The 24,220-nt window shown below is 39.1% G+C and overlaps 1 protein-coding gene and 1 long non-coding RNA gene across 2 annotated transcripts in view; one reads left to right on the top strand and one right to left on the bottom strand.

The window, feature by feature from the left end:
- Positions 1 to 1,615: 1,615 nt before the first annotated feature.
- Positions 1,616 to 4,945, top strand: LOC309392854. Its single transcript, XR_014175505.1, has 2 exons — positions 1,616 to 3,074; positions 3,230 to 4,945. It is a non-coding gene; the product is annotated as an uncharacterized lncRNA (long non-coding RNA).
- A 27-nt stretch (positions 4,946 to 4,972) lies between these two features.
- The window catches only part of OGA (O-GlcNAcase), a 38,373-nt gene continuing 19,125 nt past the window's right edge, over positions 4,973 to 24,220 (bottom strand). Inside the window, exons 9-16 of the mRNA XM_081954362.1 lie at positions 22,788 to 23,398; positions 21,609 to 21,783; positions 17,561 to 17,646; positions 16,616 to 16,720; positions 15,876 to 15,961; positions 13,033 to 13,225; positions 8,821 to 8,980; positions 4,973 to 6,378 (exon numbers count right to left, since the gene is read on the bottom strand). Of these exons, the coding sequence (XP_081810488.1) occupies positions 6,242 to 6,378; positions 8,821 to 8,980; positions 13,033 to 13,225; positions 15,876 to 15,961; positions 16,616 to 16,720; positions 17,561 to 17,646; positions 21,609 to 21,783; positions 22,788 to 23,398 (1,553 nt within the window). The 3' untranslated portion in view covers positions 4,973 to 6,241. The remainder of the gene's footprint in view (positions 6,379 to 8,820; positions 8,981 to 13,032; positions 13,226 to 15,875; positions 15,962 to 16,615; positions 16,721 to 17,560; positions 17,647 to 21,608; positions 21,784 to 22,787; positions 23,399 to 24,220) is intronic.

Genomic DNA, 24,220 nt, shown 5'->3' with positions numbered 1-24,220 from the left:
CGCCCCGCCGGGCCTGCTCCAATCGGCCATGCGGCTTTTCTCCAATGACAAGCTTGTCCGCTCCAGAAGGGAAGGCAGACAAGGCCTGATTCATTCAGTACAAATGGCAGAAATCGCGGGTCTCTCAGGTGTTTCGCTATTCCCCCCCCCTTTCTTAAAAAAAAAGGAAAAACCCAAGTGAGATTCTGAAACTAAACTATGCACGCGTCGAAAGTGGGGGGGTGGGGAGACAATCTAGATGGTCCTGTTGTGGAAAACAAAGCTTTCCTCTGCTGAACATCTTTGCGTTTAGGGCCCCAAAATTGAAACCCAAAACTCCCTGAAAGAAAGGGGATGTGTAGCTGAGGGAAGTTCTCCGATTCTACTCCTTCCTTACCAGTGAGCATTATCAGAACTTTATGTAGGGCTTGCTAAAGGGAGGGTGAGCCAAGTTCTCACCACACACTCACATCGTGAACAGAAGCAGCATGGGGAAACGTCTTTATGCCTATTAGTCTGGAAAAGGGTCATAAAAAGGGGATCCACCAATCCACGTATCAGTGATACTGTCTTAAAACGGATAATAGAAATAAAAAGTGGCTATCCTGTCGAAATCATTCCTAAAATCACACCTTTAATGAAAATAACATCCAAGGATCTGCTTGTCAAAGGCCTTTCATCTGGATTAAAATCAGTATCATTCCAACACCAGAGACAATGGGTAGAAATAGAATTCAGGGGGGAAAGTAGCAAGTTGGAAGCAATTCCTTATTAAGAACATGGATGTTTGTCTTAGGTTTCACAAAAACCATGCATATAACTCTCCAGAGTTCTGGAAGAATGAGTCAAAAGTGGAAGTTTGGAGGCTTAATGGATGAGGCAGTCAAGAATTTCCTACCATCAAGCATGAAAATAATACAGGTAGTCCTCAACTTACAACCACAATTGAGCCCAAAATTTAGGTTGAGAAATTAGTTAAGTGAGTTTTGCCCCATTTTACATCTTTTCTTGCCACATTTCTTAAAGTGAATCACACGGTTAAGTGAATCTGGCTTCCTGTCTTTTACTTCTGGGAAGATTGCAGGTGATCACATGACCCCAGGACACTGCAACTGTCATAAATAGGAACCAGTTATCAAGCATCCAAATGTAAATCACATGACCATGGGGATGCTACCAGTCTTAAGTGTGAAAAGTGGTCTTAAGTCACTTTTTTTCAATGCCTTTGTAACTTTAGGCACGAAATGAACTGTTCTAAGTTAAGAACTACCTGTACTGTGAACCTGAAAAACTTGTCCTTGCTTAACAAGGCATGAATTCTGCATTGTATCAGAGACTTCACCTGGAGAGTATGTGGCCATCTGTCTGTCAGCTGAAGACAGTAATTCCAATTCCAATACTTGCTTCCACATACAAGCAAGTCTATAGGAGAATGGATGGAGAAAAGCAAACTCAATGTTTGGAATGGTCAAAGGTGAGATCTAAACCCAACAGAAATGTGGCAAGAACTGAAATGAACAATTTAGGTTATAAAACTCTGAAATATGATTCAGTTGAAGCAGTTCTCCATGAAGATGTAGGCCAAACTTTCTGTGATCTGAAATCTAGGAATTTCACACTGTCAAGTTGACATCTTTATTGGACAAGTCCTGAAGCAGATTTTACGTATTAAAAACAGCCCTTGAATAGAGATGCAACAATTAACATAAGCCACAGTGGGCTGGTTGCAAACTAGTCATTAATTAGTCTCATTTTCCTACAATTCGCTTGAAAATAGATTGGGAGAAGTGCCATGGCATAATACTGAGATGAGTCCACAGAGTTTTCTGCTAATCAATTTTGTGAACGACCTAAATGAAGAGGTTGTGGGAATAATGATCAAGTCTGCACATGATACAAAACTAGGAGTAACTAATTTTTTTTATTTTTCATGCAGTGATCAGGATGTTCTAAAAATAAGAGAAATAAGGAAATGTTTGAAAAAATATTAAGGGATAAAGTGCTCCAAAAGGATTTTCTTGTTTTGCACTTTCTCTGTGGAAAAGTAAAAGTAATATTAGAAAATACAGAATGCAAAAATAACCATTGTCAACATTACTGTGTGAATAAGAGTTAACATAATCTGATATATAACATACTACACACTCTTCCTAAATAATACTATAATATACTACGGTAACTGCATTTTAGACTACCTGATCTAGTCAAAATGTGGGGAAATTTGATGGTCCATAGATGTTTCAAGCAGGGAGTAAATTATCTCAGTGTTACCGTACATATCTAAAGACCATCTGTTGAGACAATCATAATTTCCCTTCTCAGAAAAGAAAACATTTGAGGTGAGAGTTATTAAATTACCTACCATATAGCGTCATGGCAAGATATTTTGTTTTTTCTGGTAGTTTGGAAAACAGATAATGTTCCCCTTTGGCCTTGTTATTTGTAGAGGCAGTAGTATGCTGAGCCTGAGATTTAATGTTTTGGAGCAATTTTAAAAATTAAGGTCAGTGATGCAACTTTACTACCATCATGATTGTAATAGGCAGGCTCATCAGTTTTAAACTTTCTACTCTCCATTGAAGAGCATGTAAAAATGCTTGAACTAACCCTCAACCGAAGGCAATAATTACTGTCTCACTTCTGTCATTACATTGTGATCTAAATCTATTTTTTTAGTATCTTTCTTGGTCCAGACCTGCAGCACAGAAGGAAGACATTCAAGAAGCAAACACTTGGGCCGGAAAGAAATACCTATTCAATCCCCAAGTTCCAAGTCAAATATTTTATTAAACTTAGAAATAAGAACTAAAAATATAGAACAAAAAAAAAAAAATCAGACAAATGACAAAAGAGCGACATGAAAGTTTCAATTTCACATAGCCTGTTAATACTATTCCCAACCTTTATGAAGTCCAAGAAGGCAATTAAAAAATTTTTTTTCTGTTTAAACAATATGAAATTGAGAGATTAAAAAGTACAATATATAAAACAGCTAAATCTGGAAAACTGAGCAACTGACATAGTTGGGATCCAAACAAGGAGGCAAATGATGCCTTTGAAGTCCTTGCTTAATTGACTAAGCCAGGTGTCTGGATGTGTGTGTTAAAGCTATAATTTCCACAATTCCCAATCAGTATAGGCCAGGGGTGTCCAAACTTGGGAACTTTAAGACTTGTGGACTTCAACTCCCAGAATTCCCCAGCCAGGCTGGCTAGGGAATTCTGGGAGTTGAAGTCCACAAGTCTTAAAGTTCCCAAGTTTGGACATCCCTGGTATAGGCTAATGAACTGACTTGCATTGCGAAGCGTATTGATGTTTACCACACTGTCCACTGTACTGGGGGACAGAAATGGCACCCAAATGATATATATATCAAAAATGTTAATTCATATGTAACACATTTAGACTATCTGAATAGAAATTTACTCATTAAATATTCCATTCATCATGCTAAAATACTTAATTCTAGGATAAATTCTTTAAAAAATCCAGACACGTTATATGAAAATCGTTCCTCTCTTATCTAGTAATTATGGAATTCAAGGGTTTGAAAACATATCAACTAAAATGGAATCAAAAGGATAGGACTAGTATTAAACATCAGGTCAAGCTCCCCCCCCCCACTTCCCTAATTTTTCATTCAGCTATCTAGAACTATTGGGCAAAATATAAATTTCAATAAAAGGTTATGTTAGGTTTTGACCACCAGGGTCCCTGAGCTTGATTGCTTTCTTGCAGACATTTCATTACCAAACTAGATATCATAACTACTACCATTGATGATGTTACCTAGTTTGGTAATGAAGTCTGCAAGGAATCAACCAAGCTCAAAGAGCACCAAGGACCCCATAGTTCAATCCTAAACTACAATATGTTCTCCTATTGGTAGGCTAGGATCCCTATTATTTGGAGCCAAGACAAAGTGGAATTCACTTTAACTTAATTTAATTAATTAAACGTAACATTATTACTCTCATTTTCCATTCTGTCACATTGAAAATTGCTAATTGATGGATCCTTGGGAGTTTTTCCTTAGGGCTTTGGAGGGGTACAAATTGCACCCTTCTGCTGTCAGCAGTGATCTTAATTATATATAGTGGTAAAGGACCATTATTACCCGGAATTACTAGTCTTTTAAATTAGAAGATATTATTTGTGAAATCTCAGTAAGAATAAACACCTACTTCAGTAGCCTTTAGAAATGTCCATCTGTATTTATAGAAAAGCACGCCCAAGAGAAATGAACACAAGAGGCAGATTTTCTCTATCCAAACCTGCACCGTGGAGCCAAAATATGAACTATCCATTGCTACCATACATTCATTAGAGAGTTATAAAACACAACAGAGGAGAAAATTATTTTTCTCCACTAATTTTCCTCATTCTCTAACATTATACCAAAACATGCCTTTACATTGACTTTGCAATTTATTCTATTTTTCACATGGTTTCCAAATACAATTTTACAATCTGTTTTGCTACAGATACAGCAGATCGAAAGACAGTCATGAAAATTGCATTCCAACTGATACCATAACCCTGAAAGTTGAGTCAGCGCTACGCTTTATACACTCAGAGCAAGCAACTGACTCAAACTTCCAAGATGCACAGAATTAACTTATAACAGTGATAAATTTATATTTGTTAACAGTATAAAAATCCAGATGCCCTCTTCCCCACAAAACTGCAGTAAATCCAACTACTGTACTGTATATACACACGCTGCCTAGCTAAAGCCAAACTTTAAAAGCATTTAAAAAAAAATCCATGAGAATCCTTTTGTCCATTATTTTGCTCCTCAAATGAAATGTATTTGCTGCAGCTGAAATTTTCTGCTTTTCATTGTGAAAATAAAACATCAATAAGCAATTATAACTAAGGCCAAACACTAGCTTCTATGAAATGGGTGCAAATTGAAATGGCAGTAAAATGTCATTTAAAAAGTATGATATTTTGAAGTTTTTTTTTTTTAAAAAAAACAGGATCAGTTCAGTTTCCATCTTTATTAAAAAGAAATAGTTTCAAAGGAAACAAAAAAGATAGTTTTTTGTAATAGGTGAAAATAATGAAGCATTATGTTGGCTAACAGCTTCTTAGAACAAAAGAAGTGCATCCATCATCTCTCCTACAGCTCCATAGAGTTTGTCAGATTGCAGTAAAAACCTTAAATGTTTGGAACAGGCAGTGATATTAAAATTAAGTAACATGTAAATAGTATATAAAATGTGCTTTTTGCTATCCCCCCCCCCTCGAAGTCTGTAACAAATATGTATGACTTGAAGACCTTGATTTAATGAGACTGAATAGGGAAGAATGGGGCACTGAAGTTGTAGTATTTTTCCATTCACCCATTGGGAGTAAGGGTGAGCAACTCAGTAGCTATCATTGAAGTGACTGGCGATAAGTTTTTCTTAGTAGGAAGCAATATTTACCCATTTCCTGAAATTTCATTCTCTAAAGGATTGATCCCTCTAGATCAGCACTTTTCAAAAGCTTTCACACTGGCATTTTAGTAAAGGGCATGAAACATAGTCTAGATCAAAAATAATAATAATAATAATGTCTTTTTTGAAATTGAAGGTGCTGTCTCGGAAAAAATACCACTTTGCTTTGGAAAGCAAAAATAAAATAAAATACAAAAACAATTAAACACAAAGCGTCAGCATTCAGCAAGTTTATATATCTATATATCTATATATGTATATATTTACACACTGAAATTTACATTTCTGCCACTGAGTGACTTTGCCACAGACAAATGCACAATTTATCCCTACAAAGCACAAAGCTTAATCAATTTTCTTTAGAAGTGATGGCCATTTCCTTACTAATAAGCAAAATAGCAAACACAATCATGAGTTATTGTTCATCTTTCATAACATGACCTGCACAGGTACTCTATTCAGGGATCCCACTTCCGTATTGCATCCCATTTCATGATACAAAGGAGTTGACCTCTCTGCTGATATGCAGAAATGGAGAAGCCCCCAATCCTTCTCTTGACAATTCTTGTGAATCTTTTCCTGAAGCTACTTCATATGCAGTATCCCTTGGCACTTCATGTAAGACCAGGAAATGATGACCAGTAACCATTCTTCCAACTCTTTTCAGCAGCATAAGGGAGAATGAAATGGGTGGTTCTTTCCTGTCAGGCCAGCTGACTGCTGCCATAGAAAGGGCAGAGAATAACAAAACTCAGGCTCACTACTCTCCAACCGTTGGTTGGCTCCAGTCTCAACAGGTTCACTAAAAAAAAAATCCCTTACAAACTTCTTCCAAGGATGACAACATCTTTTGGAAAACCTTCCATTTTGGCTATTTCAAAGCATCCCAGCTTGCTGTAAAATTCCAGGATTCTTTTATCATCCGGTCTCACCTCACAGAAAGCCCCACGGGAGCCTAAAAAAGAGCAAAATGCTAGATTGGCAAATGAATAAAACCAAAGGAAAGCATTTGGTAAGAGTGTAGAAGCAGAGAGAATCTAGACTGGTGACTGAACAGAGAACGGCACAGATCATTGTACATTTAGTCCTATAGTTTGATCCAAATTCCAATCATGCACAGCGGAATGATCAGCTTTTCAGTCTTCATGAAATTGCCTAGCATCCAGAAAGTTACTTCAGGCATGCCTGGAGCTCTTATAAACTGTTCTGGAACCTTTTTCAGGGTTTCCTGTAAAACATAAAGTTCAAACTTCCTGGGCATATGAAACTAGCTGTAACTGGATTATGCACCTCGGTTAAATCATGGACTTAGGCCTTCTCAGAAGCTAAAGAAAAAAAAAATGAAACAAACTATTCAAGACATACAAAGGTAATATAGTATATTAACTCCAACCTGCAGTCACAACCTTTTTTGGTGCTTTTCTGTATCAGTTGATGGTTTTCGTTATTTAATTTCCAACTCCTTACATTTGCTATGATGAGTAAGTTCCTGGTAGCCTCTTTGGGCTTTTTGTTTCTTTTTTATATATTAAAAGAAGTAGCAACCCCAAAATAATGCATCTTGCCTTAGTACCAGCAATGATTCAACTTTAGATTGTTACATAATAGAGATGTCCATGTTTGTGAATGGAAACGTAATATGGAGTTTATTCCATTGGAATGGCTTATGACAAAAAGTCATTAAGAACAAATCTTCCACAAGCTCATTGGCAATACGACTAACAGATGCCTTTTAGTATTTACAACTCCAAAGGAAATTAAGTAGCTAAAAGCCCATCTGAACCAAGATACTTAAGGAAACTGGGAACACTGTTCCACATGAAGATTATAACCACTGACCCCCCCTCTTGATCTCACAGAATCTCAGATGCAGATAGCTTAGTAGGCTTTCCAAGATAGATTTTAAGGTAATGTGATGGAGAGGCACACAATAATAAATCTTCCTCATGTTACTGCTAGCAAGCATCAAGTAAGAAATGAAAGTATTGAATTCTGGAACAGTTGCTATTGCTAAATAACTCATTACAATAATTTAAGCATGAATATTACATATCACTCCTAGATTACAAATCTGATCTCTTTACTCTGTAGTGGAAGTATTAATAAGCAAGGAATACAGTTGGCTCATTCCTGATTATTTACATTCCCCACCTGATAAAACAGCGGTCCACAAATTTTCTGGCTTAGCAGCCAGGCAGGTGGGAGGGAATAGTTTCTTGTGAGTGGCACGTGGGCGCGCAGCTTCATTTGTGTGAGAGGCAGGCAGCTCACATGAAAGTAGCTTAGTGCACGAGTGCAAGTGGCTGCTGCTGGTGGGAGAGGAGCTTTGCCTATGAACACAAGATGGCTGCCCCTCGAGCAAGGGGAGCTTTGTGTGCAAGGGAAACCTGACGTGTGCACACATGCTCTCCCACTGCTTGTGCAGCCCAGTTCTGAACAGGACTGGTACTGGGCCATGGCCTAGGGCAGTGATAGCGAACCTATGGCACGCGTACCGCAGGTGGCATGCGGAGCCATTTGCCAGGGCACACGAGGCGCTGCCGTTAGATGGCCAGTGCGCAAGCACGCTGGCCAGCTGAGTTCACCCTTTTTTAAAGCCATTTTCTCCCTCCCCAAGCTCCAGAGGCTTTATAGGAGCCTTGGGAGGGCGAAAAGAGTCCCCCTGCGCCCCCTCCGGTAGGCTTCAGAAGCTTCCGTGAAGGCTCTGGAGCGTAAAAAACTGGTCCTACGGGCAAACCAGAAGTTCAGGAACGGACTTCCGGTTTGCTCGGAGGGTCGTTTTGAGCGCTCCGAAGGCTTCAGGGACCATCCCGAGGCTTCCCTGAAGCCTTCGGAACACTTAAAACGACCCTCCAAGCAAACCGGAAGTCACTTCTGGTTTGCTCGGAGGGTTGTTTTGAGCGCTATGAAGGCATCTGGGAGGCCTCCGGACGGTCCCTTCCAGTTTGCTCTGAACTGGAAGTCACTTCTGGTTTGCTCGGAGGGTCGTTTTGACTGCTCCGAAAGCTTCAGGGAAGCCTCCTGAAGGTCCCTGAAGCCTTTGGAGGGTGACGGGGGGGGAGGGGGGGCGGCAGGAGAGGCTGTTTTCGCCCTCCCCAGGCTCCTATAAAGCCTCTGGAGGCCTGAGGGCAGCGAAAAAAGCATGTAAAAATGGGGGGGGGGCGCCTGTAGTGCACGCATGCGCACTGGGGGTCACACATTGCATTATGGGTGCGGCACGCCCGCACACAACCCCCCTGCGCTCCCCCCACTTATGGCACACGAGCCAAAAAAGGTTCGCCATCACTGGCCTAGGGGGATGGGGACCCCTGCTGTAGTTATAACCTTTCCAGAAATGCAGAGTGTAGTTACTGCTCTTAATACCTCAGTAACCTGTAAAGCAACAACAGCAGTTTACCATTTGCCTTGAGAGAGGACAACAAACAGGCCATCATGCTTTTAGCGACGCTTGGATCTGTCACTTTTTTATGAATATCCATCTTTATCAGTGATGGGAAATTGGCAAGGAATGTTTCTGGCAGAACTTCTTGCTCTTCATGAAAGCTCAGCATGATTTTCTGTAATATACAAATATGTATTTTACTATTAACAGTATACATTAGAAACATTATCTTGCTAAACAAGGGCTGTAATAGCATCTTGTTAGCCAAAACATTGACCAAACCACATAGAAAAGATGCTATACTGCCTAAATGCTATGAATGCTAAGATATCCCTCTCTTCAATTGATCTAACATGTTTTAAATTAAACGCTCAAGACTAGAAAAACTGCAGAAGCTTCCTCATGAAAAGCATTTACACGTAGAATGTTTTTTCTCTGAATAATTACTTGTGAATGGATAGGAGGAATCTTATATTCCCTTTATAAAAAAAACTGCTGAAAACAAAGCAAGCAGTATAAGACATAAATGCTTGCAGACAGCATTGTTATGGAATATGGATGCCCTTATTTTTGCCTATTTATCCTTATTCTTGTTATACATTCTAATTCCTAACTTCCTTTCCAAAGGATTTCAATTCCGCTTCCTCATTATTCACTTTCAGTGTTTTTGAAAAAAATATTTTGTTGGAAGAAAGGAGGGAGAGAAATATGTGCAGGTGGGTGTTGTTTAATAATGAAATGACTAATCTAAGACATACTCATATACAGGTGTCTAAATATAAATGTCTTAATAAGGATATTATGCTAAATTGTCAGGCAGAGTCTTGTCAAGAGATGCCTAGACCTTTTTACAAATATTGCCATCAACCTTTAAAAACTATGTTCAACACTCAACTCAGAGGCATGCAGACACAAAAGCATAAGGTATAAAGTTTTCATAACCTTGATAGAGCGGACCTTGCATATAATGGGGAACATTTTCATGAGCTGCCATGAAATTATTATGCAAATGATCCAAATTATACAGTCAGCTCTCTTGCATCCACTGCATAATGACAGTATTATACTATTGACATATTCTGAATCACTTGTGGAATATCCTTCCTGAACACATGTACCCATCCCATCAGTTCTAATCATGCAATCTCGCTTCAAAATAAAAAAAAACCTGTCTGAATGGTTGCAACATTATTTTAATTGTTAGTAGTAAACCACCCAAAGTCAAGTTCAGGCAGATGGATGACCATATAGATTTGTTAAAGAACAGAATAGCATAGGGAATGGGAATAGGAATAGAATAAGCTGGAAGAGACCTTGGAGTTCTTCTAGTCCAGCTCCCTGCTCAAACAAGAAAACCTATACTATTTGACTATTCAATAATTAAATAATCAAATACAACTGCACCAACAAGTTCTTTCAAACTGTTTTGGGCCTACCATAGACCAGCAAAACTCAGAATGCTTTCATTGTTCTGATTCTGGAGAAACCGAACTCAGGAGCAAATAGGGCAACGCTGGTGCATATACTCACTTCCCCTAGTACAGTGATCGACAAGCCGCGGCTCGCAAGCCACATGCGGCTCTTTACACCCTTTAATGCGGCTCTTCTGTGTGTCGGGCGGCCGCTCCCCTCCCTCCTCTCGGGCTTCGGAGGGAAACTTCTGCAAAAGCCCGGGCGAGTGACAAGTTCCCGCCGTTACGAAGTCTCCGAGGCTGTAATTTTCTGAGCTGTGCGTGCGTGCCTGTTTTCCACGGCGTGGAGCAGCGGCGAGCGATGATTCCGGAGGCCATCAGTGGGGGGGCAGGGTCCCCTCTCGCGTTCCTCATCTTCCTGGATGGCCCCCGGAATCATCGCTCGCCGCGCAGAATCTCGCCGCTGCTCTACGCCGTGGAAAACAGGCGCGCGCGCACAGCTCAGAAAATTACAGCCTCGGAGACTTCGTAACGGCGGGAACTTGTTGTCACTCGCCCGGGCTTTTGCAGAAGCTTCCCTCCGAAGCGTTCCGAGGGAGGAAGGGCCAGTTGGGAAAGGGGCTTTGCTCCTGCTCCGGGCTGTAAGCTTCCCTCCGAAGTCTTGGGATGTTCTGAGGAGCCCCCCAAGGCAAAATGCCGCTGCCAGGTAGTTAAAAGTACGTCTCTGATTCTGTCAGACTCTGTCAGTCTCTCTCTGATTCCCTCTCTCACTCCTTCTCTCTGTTCCTCTGTCTGTCTGTCTGTCTGTCTCACTCACACACACACACACACTGTGGTCACCTTGTTGAGTGTTCCAATCACATTTGAAACACTCAACAACTGGCCTGCATTTATGGTATTTTGCAGCATTCTGCAGTGGTCCTATGACTGCAGAATGCTGCAAAATACCATAAATGCAGGCCAGTTGTTGAGTGTTTCAAATGTGATTGGAACACTCAACAATGTGACCACAGTGTGTGTGTGTGTGAGAGTGAGACAGACAGACAGAGAGAGGAACAGAGAGAGGGAGTGAGGGAGGGAATCAGAGAGAGACTGACAGACACACACACACACACAGACAGAGAGGGGGAGGGAGGGAGAGAAAGATAGACAGACAGAGAGAGAGACACACACAGAGTGAGTGATTAAGTGAATGAGTGAGAGACAGACACACCCACATACACAGAGTGACAGAGAGAGAGGAAGGGAGGGGAGAGAGACAGAGGGAGAGACAGAGACAGATACACACACACACAGAGTGAGTGAGAGACAGACACACACACAGAGTGACAGAGATGGGGGAAGGAGGAGAGAGAGACAGAGATACAGAGAAACAGACAGATAGACACCCAGAGAAAATGACAGAGGGAGACAGAGAGGGAGGGAGGGAGAGAGAGACAAAGAGCCAGAGAGAGAGAGAGAGAAAGAAAAAGAAAAAAAGAAAGTGGGAGAGAGAGATGAAATTAAAAACAACAACATACAAACCTGACTTACTCAAACTATCCAAGAAAATGCAAGGCCAATGTTCACATTAGTGGTTGTGACTTTGTCAGTCATTGTCAGGATGTAATTTTCTCTACATTGTAAGGCAAATTTTACGGAATTTAACGTTATCGATAAATAATATCGTTCTAAAGTTTTTGTTTTATTAGTTGTGTTATTTGTATCCTCCCGACCTATGTGGATACTTGCATGCAGAATATTCTCAATAAAAACTTATTGAAACTGAAAACAGTGTACCATCCTATGTATTTTCGGTTTTGAAAATGTGGCTCTCAAAATAAATTTCAATCGTGGTTTTGGCGAGATTTGGCTCAGTTGAAAAAAAAGGTTGCCCACCACTGCCCTAGTACTCCAACATAGCATATGGGTACTCCTCAACGTACAACCAAAATTGACCCCCAAATTTATGTTGTTAAACAAGGCAGTTAAGTGTGTTTTGTCCCATTATATGACTTTTTGTCTTAGTTGTTGAGTGAGTTACTGCAGTTGTTAAGTGAACCATGATCAATTCTCCTATGTTTCTTTTGTAGTAGTCGTGTTTTGGTCTGTGACCATAAATAAAGTATTAAGTGAACCATGCATTAAGCAAACCTGGCTTTCCCCACTGACTTTGCTTGTCAGCAGCTGGCTGGGAAGGTTACAAATGGTGACACAGGATTGTGCAATTGTTATAAATACATGCCAGTTGCCAAGCACCCAAATTTTGATCACACCACCATGGAAAGCTGCAGTGGTTGGAGGTGTGAACACTGGTCATAAGCCATTCTTTTCAGTGCCACTGTAACCTCAAACAGTCATTAAACAAATTGTTGTAAATTGAGGATAAACTGTGTTCCACTGAAGTTCCCATTTTCCCTGTGCCTTCTTACATCCTTGCAGCCATCAGCCCTAGGTCTTTTCCCCATTTCCCCTCATGCTGACTTATTTCTGCCTGTGCCATTCAAAATCAGCTGCTCCATTTGTGGAAAATGTTACATATCCCTATAAAAAAAGTGGTTGCTACGACAGATAATGATTCAAGGCAATTTCTAAGAATGAAATCCAACCTCTTCAATTCACACCCAAACAGTGAACTGAAGATATATATTAATAGAGATTTCTTGAGGCAAAGAGAAAAAATAGGTATCATATTTTTTATCATATGCATTTATAGTCTCTGTAAGTCTAAAATGTTAACACTGGACAGGACCTGCATAAATTGTTCCCACTAAAGTAGAACTGAAACATGTATCATATTACTCGTTCATATCATACATAAGTTGGCATGACTAACCTCAGCCTCTGATAGTTCCTTATCACCGCTTGGCTTGCTATATTTCTCCTGCATGAAAGGAATCCAGGCAATTTTACATTTCTTAATGAAAGGGGTTACATCAACAGTACCCAGTGCATAACCACAGATGCCATCTTCATCTTCCAGGACAAAGCAGTAATCTGGACTCAGGGAAAGCAAGCCACCCACCAACCTGAGAGGAAAGGAGTAGTGAATGAGAACAAAAGCAACAAAAATTCAAATCACAAAAACTACATTAAATAATAGACAACAATCGCAAAACATATCTACAGAAAAGCAAAACCATTAATATAATACATGGGAACAAAACCTGGAAGATATGAATTAATGAATGAAATCAATAAAAACTCTGCATATTAGACAATACCTTGAAACTAAAAACATTAGGCCAGTAGGGTATGTGTTATGCTTTCTAATGAAACTACATGTTAAAAACCTAAAGGATCTGGTAATATCTTATGGGAAATTTTGAAAAAAAAAAAAACCTGTAGAGGTAATGGCAAAAAGAGGAGATCAGGCCATATCACTCCATGAAAATCCATGTCAAAGTGGATTTAAAGAACATTTGGAGAAAGCTACCTTAAAAGGTGAGAAAACAGATCTGAACTAGCCATTTCTTAAACTTGAAATTCTGGACCAAGCATGAAAAGGGAAAGGACAAGTAAAACAGTAAATCTAGATCTATTAAAGAATAACAGAACAATCTCTTTCCCCTAAATTATAATACTATGGTAACATGGAAGAAATTTCTGAAGAGTGATTTTTTTTAAAAAAAATCTGCCTTTTGTACCAATATTTTATATCAATCTCAGCATTCTAATATTAAGTCCCAGATGTGGGATAGTGATAGAAAATTTGAACAATTATAATTGCAAGATACACATACCATCCTAATAAGACATTCTACTTGAAGAAAAACAACCAGCAGAAAAATAACAAAGCAATAGGTATTAGTTGAGATAAATCTCAAATGGCTCCAGTTAGGGATGAAAAAAATAATTCTACTTAAGCCAAATAACCTAATAATGAAACAACCTTTTTTTGATATGGTTTTATTTCAGAAATCAAACTTATTTAATATGAATCTTCAGTTTTTAAAATTAAGACCTGTATATATCTATATAGGGATGTGCTGGCTCAGTGGCTAAGACACTGAGCTTGTCTATCAGTGGCTTAAATCCCTAGCGCTGCGTAATGGAGTGAGCTCCCATTACTTGTCCCAGCTTCTGCCAACCTAGCAGTTTGAAAGCATGTAAAAATGCAAGTAAAAAAATAGGGACCACCTTTGGTGGGAAAGAAACAATGATCCATGCGCCTTCGGCGTTTAGTCATGTCACCCACATGACCACGGAGACGTCTTCAGACAGCACTGGCTCTTCGGCTTTGAAACAGAGATGAGCACCGCCCCGAAACACGAGGATCATGGAGGAAAGAGTTTTCAGGCTGAGCAGCAGCAGGGGGAAAGAGTACACCTCTGAGCTGCGGGAAGCGGCTGCCAGCGATATCCTCAGGGTGATGACGTTGTGAGCGGAGAAGGCTCAACCCCCTCAGGAGCCACCAAGCCCTTGCCGCCCTTCTGACACCCGTGAGGATTGTGGAGGAAAGCATTTTCAGGTGACCCCTCCCCCGCGAATCCAATAACAATGTGTGCAGAATGCGCTACCACCGGAAAGCTCTTTCCTCCATGATCCTCATGTTTCAGGTGGTGGATCTGGCCAGGCGAAAAGAGAATGTGCGTCTGCGGTGGGAGGAGGCTCAGCGGGTGTCAGAGGGGCGGCAAGCACTTGGCGGCTTGTGGGGGGGGGCTTCAAAAGGCTTTCAATGCAATTCCCTGGGCAATTCGGGAATCAGGCTCCATGTGGAAGTGAGGATCCCCGCTACCTGGAACCACCTGAAAATCCAATGCATGGACCAAGTAGGTGGGACTACATTTGGAGTATAAGACGCACCCAGATTTTCACCCTCTTTTTGGAGTAAAAAGGTGCATCTTATACTCCGAAAAATATGGTATTACTTTTTCTCTGAAAAAATGTATATGGATGGATTCATTACAAAATGAATAAATCAAGACCCTTTCTCCCACTCCCTTCTGTATGCCACATGCACAGGTTCATCTACCTATCTTTCCAGCATCTTCCTTTCCCCACCTATTCTTAGTAAGTGCCACTCCTGGATTCTAGGTTGGTATATCCAACCAATTTGAACACTCCTTCCTGATTCCCAACACTTTATCATCATCCTTTAACCACAGCTGACAACCTTATCTATATTCTTCCCTTCAACCCCAAAATGCTTCTATGTCTGCACCAAGTAATTTTAATTCAGGAATAGGTCACCAGAAACTGGTTGCTCCATGAAAGGAACTTTCTACACATCCCTATAACGACTAAATATTCCCACCTCAACTTAGCAATTTGAAGTAAATAGTCCTCTCAAAGTCAACTGCAGTATTAGGCTTTGCAAGTCATCCAAAGTTTGTTAAATTCAGGAGAAATGTTTACATTGTATTCATAGTCCATGTTATATAAATTTGTTTTCTTCTAACTCCTTAACTATTTCTCAAGAGTCAGATACAAGATTTAAAACTTTTAGGGCTTTTTCTCTGAGATTTTTGGTTGCTTTCAGAAACTGGAATCTTAAAACATGTGTAATGTATTACCAATACTTAGTTAACCCTATGTCACCATAGTTGTGAAAACTACAAAAATCTCACAATGCACAAATATAATATACAATGAATTGTATTACATTTTTTATAGCAAGAGGTGTACAAATAGAATATATAGCCAACACAATCAAATTTCTGTCAAAGTAATGCATACTTGTCTCCGATTAGGTCTGGCTGACTGTGAAAAGGCTGATCAGTTCCATCATCGTATATTTCTCTACAAATCTTGTACACTGATGCCTAAAGACACACAATACACAAAAATTATGTTTAAACTTTGTGCCAACATGCTATTTTTCTTTGGGAGTCATAGCATTCTAATATGAAACAGACATGCTCATTTATTAGAACCATGGTTCCATAACAGTTCATATTTCACAGATATTGCAACTACTGACAATAGAATGTTATATAAATCAAAAAAGATAACTCTTCAAAACCCCACACAGTAAAGAAACACAAGGGACAAAATTCGAAGCATATTAATTACAATATTAGTCTCCCATCCTCTTTGATTTGATCTGATATTACAAAGCACAAAATTAATTCAGGATTAGTTTTCCAAGTATCAGGAACATGTGAAGCTTTGATTCAGGAGTCTTATCAAGGCAATCAGTCAAAGTATCAAGAATACTTACTTTTTTTTTAAGCAATAGGATCAAGCTAGCTATATTGTACAATTTGGGAAAATGTTGGTATAAATAATGCCAGGACTGCATGTTATTTACAATGAACCTGGAATGAATCATTTAAACTCACTTCAACAATCTTTCCTATTCAAGCCATATATTTCTCAGGCATTCAAAAGACTCTTGAAAAAGGAAACAGTTGCCTCGATCAAGATGTTCTCTCAAAAATCAAGTTTGCACAAGACCACAAAAGAATTTAGGTTACCTCATCTTTCGGAAAATAGGGCCTGATGGTGTAGATTTTGGAAGTAGGAGTCAGAGGAGGGGGCTGAAAGAAGAGGTCATTTGCTCCTTCAATAGGCAGCAAACGCTGTGAAAATAAAAAGTTAATGTAAGTGAGAAGCAAGAGACGATACATTCTTGGGTGCGCACTGCAGACTCCCAAGATAACTTTTGGTATTGCAGGCACCCCAAAGGAAGATAGGATTTTGCAGGCTTTACAAACGTAAGGACCATTTTATCTGAATAGAAGTCTAAGATACACAACTGTTACAGCACTTAACATTAAACTCATTTTTTAGCATTATCTTGCCAAATCTCATCTATGTTCTCAGCATAAGATAGCCATGTGTCAGGAGGAAAGGTTTGGTCTGAAGAGGGTTAACTGGCCAGAGACACTAACCCAAAACAACGTGCTGACTCAATTGGCTGTGCGCAGAGAGCACCTGTGAGGGGGAAGAAAGTAAGCCCCTGAAAAATCCATGAGCAAATTCAAACACAAGAAGAAACCAACTTTTAAAACTGACTTTCCAATTGATTTGTCAAGTAGGCAACCAATGTTTGCTTTGAAAGAGTTCTTAACTACACTGCATGGCAATCTCTTTGCTCATGGAGTTCTCACTGGAAGACAAGCAGGCGCGCATTGTGCAATTGCGGGCGCAGATAAAAACGCTGTGCGACCTGCAAAGAAACAATGTGAAATGTACAACTAAAGCCGCAGCGCTTCGCATGCGCGTGGGAATGGCAGCATCTCCTTGGGATATTACTGTAGAAATGGGAGGAAAATTATTTTAAAACAAGCTATCAGGCTATTTGGGTTTTGAACCAGAAAGCCTTCGGCAGACCAAGCCTTCCAGCCCTCCGATGTGCAAAAAAAAAAAGATTTCTCAAACAAAGACAATGTCATTCAGTTGTGAATTCATATTGATACCTGGAACTCTCCTGCTAGACCACCTCTAAAGGCCCAGGGTTCTTGGTCTCCACTTAAGAACTGTGCTGAAGATTGACTACGACACCCTGTGGAGATCAGATCCAAGCGGAGAACGTTACGAGAAGGGGGATTGTCCTGAGATACTAAAATGTCCAACAAGCTAACACATACTTTGTGGGAAAAGCTCTCTAACTGAGCTATTATCCAAGAGCTTGCTGGGCTGTAATAATGTTGCACAGTACATAGCTTCCTAATCATAAGGTGCTTGTGTTCTTCACTAATAAAATCAAAAGAATGTTACAATGATAGCCTTAGAGCGCAGACAGTCTATTACTCCTAAAAGCTTCTAAGATGCTCCATTTGATACATGAAATATACAACATATAAGGAAACAAATGTCTAATTTCACCCAGTAAGGGACGTACAGTTACTAGCCATTACCACAGCCCTTTAAAAAAAACTTGGACCTGTCTGAAGTCACATTTTCATACGGTTTGAATCTTGCCAGAAAACTAGGTCTGGGGTATGGGATAATATAGCCCAAACAGCTATGTAGAACAAAAGCCTCTTTTTCAGAGGTTAGAGACCAATATTATCTGCTTCTCAACCACATAACACAACAAGTACCTCATTACAAAGAAAGGCAATGGCTTACATTACAGTTATTCCACAATTACATTAGAAATGCTATAATTTCTGACAGCCAGCCTTACGTATGCTTTTAAATTTTTGCCACAATCAAGGATGAAGCTATAAATTTTAAACTAGGACTCAATTCTGAGGAAAATTCTGTTTTAAGACATTAGAAAACCAATCAGTATATTTAAGGAGATAAATAAATGATGTGAAGCGTGTATCACCCATCTAGTTTTCTGATAAGATAAGCTGCGCAAGTTTCTTTCTTCTTGTGGACAGCGATCTACTTCCTGTTCAAGTAACAATCTCAGATCAGTAGTCACACACATCATGCTAGCCAGGCAGTCTCAAAGCGAATAAAGCTAAATATTGTCCCTTGGTTTCAAATTATAAAAGCAAGCCTTTAACACAGCAAGCTTGACGTGACCCAAAAAGCCCAGTTTGAGCTTCAACTGCTTCTATTTGCTAGTCTCCCGTAGACAGAGACTTTACACAGAACCCCTTCACAGGTAACTTGAAATACTTCTCCTTTGAGATTACACTGTAACTAGCACTTCAACTATTGTACATTTTATAGAGCTGCATGAATGAAGAGCTGTATGAATGAAAATCAAGAGTTAATGCCTAAGTCGCTGCGCAAATGTGACTTCAGCCCATGCCTACAACCCTAATCTGAACTGCCTCACAATCAGAACTTTCCCATCTTAAATTTATTAATCACGACACGCTGAAAGCATCTGGCGTGGTCCATCCAATAGCAGTAGACACTTGTGCTGAAGATTCTCCCATCTGCACACATTGGGGAAGAAGACAGTAGAAGGCATTAGTAATCCATAGTAGAATTATCTACGCTAGTTATATAAACTGAATGCTAGCTGGATTGCAAGAAAAAGTAAGAAAATCAGCCTTCAGTGGACCACTAAGCATTTGAATGTTCACTGATACTGTTCTGATTTAAGTTTCTGTTCATTGTAGTTTAATATTTTATGTGTTCTTATAACTTTAAAAATTGTTTTATTATATAAGTAAAATTAACTAAAAATCATTAACCATCGGTATCAGTGAGAATTCACCATTAACCCCTTGTAGGGGTAAAGTGTAGAGTAGAACATGAAATGCACAAAATTGGTGATTAATTACTGTTAAGAGAGCGCCAAGTGGAGCAATCTATATGGCTAAAATATAAAATAATGTATATTCTGGTGGATTTGTTTATTTTAAATTTTGTTAAGATGGTTTAATGGTGGACAGGATCACATGGCTTGAGCTCCTGAACAGAAAAAGGGGAATCACGAGCTTTCAGATGTTGGGTGAAGAAGAGACAGAGATGCTGACAGTCCCTGGTTTTTAGATTTAAAAATATTTTTTTTCAAGAATTAATTAGTAACTTGAGAGCCTATTTTTCTCGCTATTAAAATTATGTCTGGATTAGCTCCACAGAAAAATAGAATTTCATATTTAGTTCATTTAAGGAAATCACTGCTAGGCAACTTTAGTGTCTTGATTTTAATGACCACATAGGCTCCCAGCATCTTCCATTCAGAAGGTAATGTGCATTATTCAGTTACTTCAAATAATACTGCCTTGTATTTTGGAATCCTATGCTCAAGCCATTCGTTTCTATTTCAATTTCTGCCCTAAGGAAACAAGGCCACTATTTCTATGTTGCATAGGGATTCCAGGACTGTGTGCCTGTACTTGTACTTATGAAATTACACAGTATGCTATTTGGCAGCATAGATTTGTCATTTAGATTCTTTACTTTGTATTTCTAAAAATTTAGAAACTGAAAGTTTATCTGTTGAGGCTTCAGGGTTCACCATCCCTGGAAGTTTTTAAGAGGCAGCTGGATAGCCATATGGTTTAACTGATTTTCCTACACATAGCAGGGAAGAATTAGTTGCTCTAGAAGATTCCCCTCAGTATACAATGCTATCATATGGAGAGTTTATATTTCTAGTCCCTTATATTGGCCATTGTCATCTTTATAGAACGAATTTAGCTTTTATCTTGTTTCAACTAGCCTAATCTTTTGATGTGGTTAGTATGTCATTGACTTCCGTAAAGTGACTGTAGAGACATTTTAACTTGAAAAGAAATCATGTATTTTAACCTCCATGTAGTGCTATTTTTGCTTTAGCAAATTAGCTGACAATTTTAATGAGTTGTCAGAGAATAACTTTATTTCTCCAACTGTGTAACTATTCCTAACTGGTGTGTGTGTGTGTGTGTGTCATTATAATAGAAAAATATCTTGAATTCAATAAGGATTGCCCATGACCAATAATCTCTATACCCAATACAAAGAGAAAGTGGAAGCAAAAGAAGTCAAACTCCTCACAAAAATATATCCACAGCATGTGCTATTATAATGCTGTCACTTTGAATGATTCCCTTTTTTGTCTGGGAAAAATTATTCCCATTACAGAATATCTACACTAAAAACTCAAAGGTGTTGGCTACCTTAATTTTCAACCCAAGAGTCTATGTTATATGGCTATTGTAATATAATTTTATGACTATAATATTAATGACTTATGTGATCCAAGCACTGTAGGTTGATCCAATATGGAGCAGTGAGTTTATGAAGACATTTGTGACTACTACAGAAATGGTGACAAGAAACCATCAGTTTTGCTGCCTGCTATGTACATCAAACAAGTCCACAGCGTATTTCCTTACAGCTGGATTGAAACCTGAAAGTGAAACGAGGTCACTAGAGGAACCCAGGCCATGCTGGTGCTATTCCCAAAAATATTTAATTTGTAAAAAGCTGCAGACACACATAAAAAAAAGCTCTTGGTTTTGGCTTCAGAAACCATCAGTCTAGCATAAAGACTCCAGAGCTCTGTAATTTCTTACCCTTGCCCAAAATTAGGCTCCTTGCAAAGCAAATAACTTTTGCACCAGAATAGCCTTATGCTAAAAGCTCGCATGCGCAGAGAAAGGCTAGAAAGCTCGGCTCCCTCTTGGCCAAGCCCAGTGAAAGGTCACATCTGCAACTGTTCTGTTGAAGACAGCAATAACATTATTGAAACAGAGCAAGCAGCAGAGAGCTGAGGTATGGTCACATTTCATAGTGTCGTTTCCAATTTTGCTATAAGTTGGAAATACAAAATAATGTAGTCCAGTGTGCATTCAGTCTGAGTCAACACTCATATTTCAGAGATAAACTTTCAGATTAATTAGCCCAAGGAAAATATATATATAAATCAAGAGCTATTCAGCGTAAGTTCACTTGTGCTTTTATTACCAATTTAATATGAAACCATAAATAATGCACAAAAACAGAAGTAGTTTAAGTACAACAGATCCCAATATGAAAACATTTGACATTCTCTTTTTCCCGTGGGCTAATTGAAGACAAACATATATGCTAGCTGACACTATAATTGGTTCCTAGAGAACATACCTAGCCACTGCACAAAAGATTTCACCATTGACATGATGCTCTTGATGTCCCAGACGTATGAGTACATATCATAAAGGATTGTCCGGTTGGCGCAGTTGGAAAGGCGAGTGAACATTCCCATCACCAAGCTACACATCTCTTCAAACTTTGCTGCGCGAGCCTGCCATTCTTCAATCTAATAAAATTCATTCAAGTTATTTATGTTCCATTTTTATCAAGCAGCTATACAGGTTGCCTTCAATTTACAACCATACATTTAGGGACTGTTTGAAATTACAATGGCACTGAAAAAATTGACTTGTGACTGGTTTTCAAATTGATTACTGTTGCAGCATCCCATAGTCATGGGATTTCAAGCACTTGGCAATTGACATGTATTTTATAATAACTGCATTGTCCGGGAGTCATGTGATCACCATTTATAACCTTCCCAGCTGGCTTCTGACAAAGTCAAGAGAGCAAGCCAGATTTGCTTAACAACACGGCTTACTTAACAACCATAGTAAAGTTTGGGCTCAATTTTGGCCATACATTGAGGACTACCTGCACTTAATTCTATCCACTTTGCTTCTCTGCCATCAAGAAACATTCACTAAACGCTCATCTATCTCTTCCATACCTATCATCAGATAGAGCTAATCAAAGAGTTGGCAATTAATGCAAAGTGTGACAAACTTTATAGTGCAGGCTTTCCTAACTGGATACATTTGTTTGGAACTGGACATTAATAGCAGCGAATTCTGGGATTTGTAGGCTCAGTGTAACTAGAGAGCAACAGGTTGAGAATTACAGGACAAGGAAATGAACATCCATGTCTGCATGAACATTTTCTCTTTACATCAAGTTTATCTCAGAAGCTTTGCTTCATTTCCTTTGTTATTGTGTCATCCACAATACTGAAGACCCACCTGTTCAACTTAGCTGGCCTGGCCTAACTGTAGTTTTTATGTCCCCTAGCCTGTATTTTAAATTTTCAGGGATAGATTTTTAGGTTGTTTTAATTCTTAACTATATAGTACAGCCATCACTTAATTTGTTTTAATGGGTATTTATAAATATTTAAGTTTTGTATATTTGTGGTCTGTACACCGCCCCGAGTCCCTTTGGGGAGAGGGGGCGGTCTATAAATTCAATAAATTAAATTAAATTAAATTGAAAGATGATAAAAGTGTCACTCACTTTTTCAGAATCTTTTCCTTTGCAATTCACACTGACAACACTGCTATTTGCTCTGAGCCATTGGAATTCCCGTAACATTTGAGCCCCTTTAGGTCCATGTTCATAGGGCAAATAGAACAAATCTGCAAGCAGCTGTAGATCTTCTAGAGTCAACGGCTCTATAGCATATAATGACTTCTCATGGGGCCCTGGCACAAACTGTTCCTTGTTAATCTGCTCATCTGTCTGCATTGGTGCAATATCACTACCACAGTCCTCCTGCATTGACATCTCTGGAGATTTTGATTCCACTATGCTCTCTTTATCGGTATCCATTGGTTTTAAATCTTCTGACATTTTTGCTTCGGAGATGTCAGTCAATATTTGGCTGATATTCTTGTCAGCATCCTCTTGCTTTTCCACCACCATATCCATCGGTTCCTCATCTAACTGCTTCTTCTCTTCCTCCTCTTTCACCAGAGTCTGTGACTCACTGCTTAGGTCAGCTCCTTGACTCATTATGGGTTCCTGATATACAGTAGTAATCACCGTGGTAGAATTTAAAGCGGATGGTGCAATTAGAGGTACATCAACCACACTTGTTTTAGCTCCACTGTGGGCCACTTGCCTACCTGTGAAAACAGAGAAGACCAGCAATTTTTATTCCTACCTATTCAACTATTTCACATAAATATTTTCCTTCATATATTTCACCTGTACAAAAACATGAATACGGAGTGTTCATTTTGCTATTGAAATTCTTTAAAAAGAATTTATTTGATTTCCATGTCATGAAATTTTTCTTAATTCTTTATATATAAAAAATACAATATGATCTTTTTGGAATATTGTGACTTAAATCTGAGCCTTTTTGATATCAAGCTATGTAGCATTCTCAGAAATATAAAAATGGCAAAGAAATAATGTACTTCTTTTTTCAACCTCTTCCTGGCCCTAAAAACATTTCTCTTCTACTGAAAATAATGGAAGAGAATGTATTTAGACTTTCCCATAGGTTACGTGTGGCAAGAGCTTATGGGACATAGGGTTGCAGTACCTTCCCTTTCTCTTTTGGGGCTTTCAACAATTGTATACCCTGAGTTTAGAAAGAACCAGCCTGTCAGATAAGCAGGATAAGGTAGGAAAATCTGATGTTCTATCCATTCTTGTTATGACAGGGTCTGAGAAGTCAGAAAAGCAAGCAACAATAGCAAATCTATATACTGTAGAATTGTAGGTTACAAAATAATTCCACTTCAAACAGTTCACATAACATTCAGAATATTTTGCATGGTTTTATGATAAAAAACAAAAGGTTTGTTTTCAAAACTTCCCCTCTGTTTGCCCTTGGACTGCAAAGTCAAGTGTTTACATTTAATTCTGCAGAAACCTTACCAAGGAGGTATTTTTAAACAAATTGTAAACATTTTTAGAATTTCCAGACCAGCAGGGTT

The sequence above is a fragment of the Natrix helvetica genome (genome assembly GCF_964273705.1).
Source record: "Natrix helvetica genome assembly, chromosome: 5".
Taxonomy (NCBI): Eukaryota; Metazoa; Chordata; class Lepidosauria; order Squamata; family Natricidae; genus Natrix; species Natrix helvetica.
Note: the sequence above shows the minus strand (reverse complement) of the source record. Positions and strands in the feature narration are given on the sequence as shown.